Source organism: Eucalyptus grandis, chromosome 2 (assembly GCF_016545825.1).
Source record: "Eucalyptus grandis isolate ANBG69807.140 chromosome 2, ASM1654582v1, whole genome shotgun sequence".
NCBI lineage: Eukaryota > Viridiplantae > Streptophyta > Magnoliopsida > Myrtales > Myrtaceae > Eucalyptus > Eucalyptus grandis.
In genome coordinates this window covers 30,695,207-30,700,221 of record NC_052613.1, presented here as the reverse complement: position 1 = coordinate 30,700,221, position 5,015 = coordinate 30,695,207, and the positions used below count along the sequence as shown (strand labels likewise).

General features: G+C 40.2%; 1 protein-coding gene across 1 annotated transcript; it reads left to right on the top strand.

The window, feature by feature from the left end:
* The first annotated feature begins 1,543 nt into the window (after positions 1–1,543).
* LOC104435125 (F-box protein At1g55000-like) lies at positions 1,544–4,386 on the top strand. Its single transcript, XM_039306053.1, has 2 exons — positions 1,544–2,027; positions 3,957–4,386. Exons 1-2 carry the CDS (start codon positions 1,581–1,583, stop codon positions 4,329–4,331), a joined length of 822 nt encoding a protein of 273 aa, XP_039161987.1. The 5' UTR covers positions 1,544–1,580; the 3' UTR covers positions 4,332–4,386.
* The last annotated feature ends 629 nt before the right edge of the window (positions 4,387–5,015 follow it).

Genomic DNA, 5,015 nt, shown 5'->3' with positions numbered 1-5,015 from the left:
TCATTGCACCCATGCTAGTTAAATTTTATTTATTTATTTTTAATGAAAAAAGGGTAAAGTCAAATGCATAAATTGATGTTGAGAGCCTACTATCCATGTTTGATAATTAATTAAACATGAAGTTACTTTCTGGAAGGCAGGGGAAAGAACCTAATATCCTAACACTTATTGGTCCCAAGATTAACAAGCCAGTCAGTAATACGATTTCCTTCCATAAAGTTACATTACACACCCTAAACTCAAAAGAGAGCTTGACAGTTTTACAATACTTTAAGCAAACATGAATCATCATTATCAATCATAAGTCAACATTATATTATATTTAGTTATCATGGTGAATCTTTGTATCGGCAAAACTGTTAAAATCCGGCGAAAAGTGATTCAAAATACAGTCATCATCGTCAGAAACTATTTCACGTGTGTTTTTTCTCATTATGTATAGCAAAAAAAAAAAAAAAAAAATCCTGATAAGTAAAAAAGAAAATTGCAAAGAAAAAGTGTTTCGCGGCATCGGCATTTGAGTAATGAATTACGCTCCGTTCTCTGGATTTTGGCACTTGTTGCAAAATGCCCCATGACTTTTCAATTTTCACAGTGTTCAGTGAAGTCTTGAAATTGGTTGCAAAGCCTCACAAGTGTTGGCTCGGGCCAATTTTCACAAGGGCCCTATACTTTTAATAATTTTACAAATTTAACCCATACTTTTAAAAATAATTAGTCAATGATAAATTTTGCATTTGATTTTGATTATGGTCTCCAAACTTTGTCCAAACTTTCAAAAGTGTATGTAATCAACCAAAAGATTTGTGCATCATTTCTAGAAATGACATCTTAGGGCTTGCAATACAGGGTTAGACATAAAAGCAAATTAAGAAATGCAAATAAAAGTCCTAACATTGCAAGACAATACAACCTGCAAAACTTGTTTATTAGCGCAAATTAAAGTGACTATTGATTACTCGGTAAGTCAATCATTCTAATTGTTAAATAAAGGACACGATAGTTTAGCACTAACATTGATCTATAGGAACATGATACGAACATCATATGTTCATGTGGTATGATGATGTGTCTAGTTATATTATTAAAAAAACCAAATTAATATAACTACTTCCTTTCATGAAGTTTTTGCATGAGCAATAAATTTATAAAATCAAAGGAAATGATTTTATAATTTCTATTGCCGATAAAAAGTGGAAGAGAAATATAAGGGAGAGATAGGGTAAATTCCCGTACATGCCAAAGTTTGGGGGTTAAAATGTAATTTACAAGTTATTATTCGACAAATTTACCCTCCCTCAAAGACCAACTTAGTCACGTGACAAGCACACGGTCAGTGCTCAAACTGAAAAATGATGGAAGTCACTCCTCTCCGACATTGAAACCGATATCAAATTTTAGGGGGGACATCGCAAAAATCGATAATTCAGGGGCAATTTGTAATAAATTCCATAACACGGGGGTCAAAAGCGCAATTCACCCATATTCCAGCCACCTACTATCCACCGTTCAAAACCAAAAATCCAAAACCATCAAAACCGACTCCATAGACATTTCTATCTCTCTCTCTCTCTCTCTAAATGGGCTGCTGCGGCGACGGCGACGGCGGCGACGACCGGGAGCATCCACCCCAGACCCCCGATCCCTCTCCTCCGCCGCCGTCCTCCGACGCCGCCTCCTCCTCCTCCGCCTCCGCCTCCGCCGCCGCCGACGATTCCACCATCTCGCCGATGAACTCCCACTTCTCCGCCCTCGCCTGCCGCGACACCCTCCGGCTCATCTTCGAGAAGCTCCCCGTCCCGGACCTGGCCCGCGCGAGCTGCGTCTGCCGCATCTGGAGCTCCGTCGCCTCCGATCGCGACATGGTCACCCGAGCCTTCGCGGCCCCCTGGAGGTTGAAGGAGGTGGTCGGCGTCCTGAGCTCGGGCAGCTTCTGGAGGGATAACGGCGTGGGGAAGTTCGCGATCTCGCACCGGATTAAGCGCGGCGATAGCGTCGCGAGCCTCGCCGTGAAGTACTCCGTTCAGGTAATGGAGTTTCTGTCCCTTTTGCTGTATTGATTGGGAGCAAAACTGTGAATTATGTTGGCGGCGAAATGATTTTCTCACGCAGTATACTTTAAACGTTTGCAAATGACATGCTTTGGCGCTGCATTTTCGATGGAGATTCACTTTCGGCAGATTCTGAAGAACAAATGGACTGCTATTTCATTTAAAAGTTAGCTAAACTGGTGTGTACGGCTACAGCTTTTGAAACTTTACGAAGAAGGTTTCTTGGTAGTATCCTTCTGATGTTTCGGAAGTCATGTACGTTTGTTCTGCATGTGGTCATGTGTAGCCAGAGTTAGACGTGGGTGGGTCCGTTTGAGTGATGATGAAGTGGATGGAAGCTGGGAGCTTGATTGTGAATTTTCATGGAATTTCTGGTGGATTGGCTCTGCTGATGGCTTGGAATCCATTTGTTTTCCTCCTCCAGCATAGACTGTCTATTTGGTTTTCCTTGGCGCTGAGAGGATGGGTGGGGATGGGTTAGGTGCTTTTCATAATATGTGAAGTACTTTGTGATCCTGAGTTTGATTGCTAAAATGGCAAATCCCAACGAAAGGGGAATAAAATGGTGAGTTTGGTGAATGAACCAACTATTTGTGACTAACATCATTGAATGGTCAAGGACTTGTGGGTTGAGGAATGTTTTATAGCTTTGCAGAGGCTTTTTCCTTGAAGAGGCATTCTGGCGTACCTCCACCACCATAACAGCCAAAGTTGGATAGCTCTCTTGATTGGTGCAAGATTGTCTAAGGACATAGTTTTGTAGAATTTTGAGTATGGCTCTCTTATACCTCCATTCGATAGGTTCTGGCCTCTTTGATAAAGATTAGCTTGTGGAGTTTACTAGGAGAAGAAAAAGGTTGACAAGATGCTAGATGTTCTATTTGTCATTTGATGATGTTCATAGCTTCTTTGTGCTGGCTGGCGGTTGAATGACTTCAATGTAAATGACTGATTCATCCCATTGAGTGGGGTTAGTTATATGGACCATTTTACGCTGTTGTTGTATATTGTACCAAAAAGGTGGTAGGATAGATGCTCAATGGAATCTCCTACTGCAAATCTTATAGATTCATTCCCATTGGAGAAAGCCAGACTAATTGATATACGAATTTTGTAATTTTGGAGTAACTTCATCTTTTGGCAAATCTAAAAAGAAAAGGAAAAGGAAATGGTTACACTCAGAAGTCATTGTCGTCGGTTTCTTATGGAGGTATGGAGGAAGGTTGGGGCTTGAACAAAATGTTTTGTCTTAGTGAGCATAGGATCCTCTTCAAGTGAAATGTTCTGAAATCTTTTGATGTGACTGAGTTTTGTTAAGTTTGCCAAGCAAGAAGCATCTCTGGCTACTAATAGCCAAAAGATATGATTGATTGGCAAGCAGATATTGAGCATCTTTAATAGATGATCCAATCTCCTAGTTCCCAGAACACATCAGGCTAAATGATGCTCAGATTTTGCAAGTCATCAGTATGAAATGATGGGTGATGCACTTTTGTGATGGTCATGATAGTTCCTCTGACTTAATAACACTGACATAGAAATAGTAGATGATTCTGCAATGGTGGTATTGATTTATCGAAATGGTTGAACGTGACCCTCAAATTTTGAGACCAGAACATAAATTGTTTGTGCAATTAGGAAATGAACTTGTCTTTTATGGAACTTTTCCATTTTGTGGTCATAATGATCCCTGAAGAGTCAATAATGATGTATCATGTGGTCCATGATTGTCAACTCAGATCTCTCTGAGTTCAATGTTTTGATAACTATTGGTAGAGACTTACTTTTAGAATGGCTTCCCTGAATTTTTTCCTTCCCTGCTTAAAGTTTTTTTTTTTTTGTACATGTCCTTTTGTCCCTGTCTACACCGAATTTTACATGCAAAAAATTTTTTGGTACTCTCAGGTCATGGACATAAAGCGCTTAAACAACATGATGAGTGACCATGGTATATATTCGAGGGAGAGATTGTTAATCCCCATAAGCAACCCTGACATTCTTATCGATTCCACATGCTACATAGAGCGAGATAACCATGCAAAGAGGGAAGTCGCCGTGCTCTATCCAGAAGGCGTGCGAGACATAGAGATAAGTTCTTTGTTGAAGAGGACCACCTCTGAACAGGGGAAGAAGAGAATTCTCAACTCGCTTAGGAGGAGCATGCAGGTTGATGATGGGACTGCTCAGTACTACTTGTCTATCACCGATGGTGACCCAAGGGCTGCGCTCTCGAAATTCTCCGAAGACCTTAGGTGGGAGAGACAGGTGGGATTGGCCTAAATGAAACGGTTAGGCAACATTATGGCTGCTTTAATAAGATGAAACGAATGGTGACAGCAGCTTGAAGCATGGAACTGGAATTGAACCTATTTCTCCATGCGTGTGAATCTTCAATTCCACCGGGCCACATCTGTTTCTTTGCATTCTTGGGGCAACTCCAAGCGTCGATTAGCTTGTTTACCCATCACTCTGTGGATAGAACCTTGTATAATGCATTTGTAATATGCATTTCATTTTAAATATGGTGTCCAGAAGGAAAAGAGTGGTGGCGATTTTATGATTCTCTGATCAAGTGATCAACGTACATATATTTTTAGTCTTTTGCAAAGGAATGGAGCATATGATTTATTTATGCATGGACTGACTAATATATTTACAGAGTAATTTGTGTGTGGATCAACTAATGTTTTAGCGAATGGTCTGAGGTGTTGATAAACTTTCAGCTGGGCTTGTAGATGTAGCTATGGGTGGACATCTTTTGAATTCGATGACTATTGTTGTTGAACGAACCTCTTGAAGGTCTGTAATTCAGGAGCATCACCACTAACCAGGATTGTTCTATTGTTCCGTATCAGTAAGTTTAGAAATATTGTTTAGTAACAGTTTGTTAAAAAAAATAAAAAAAGGATTGGCGATGTATTTGGCTTGTGACACGTTTGTACCCAAACTTTCATAAAAAAACAC

Coding starts and splice junctions, on each gene's coding strand:
- LOC104435125 (XM_039306053.1), top strand. CDS start 1,581: ATGGGCTGCTGCGGCGACGGCGACGGCGGCGACGACCGGGAGCATCCA. Junction 2,028..3,956: donor CCGTGAAGTACTCCGTTCAG/GTAATGGAGTTT, acceptor TGGTACTCTCAG/GTCATGGACATAAAGCGCTT.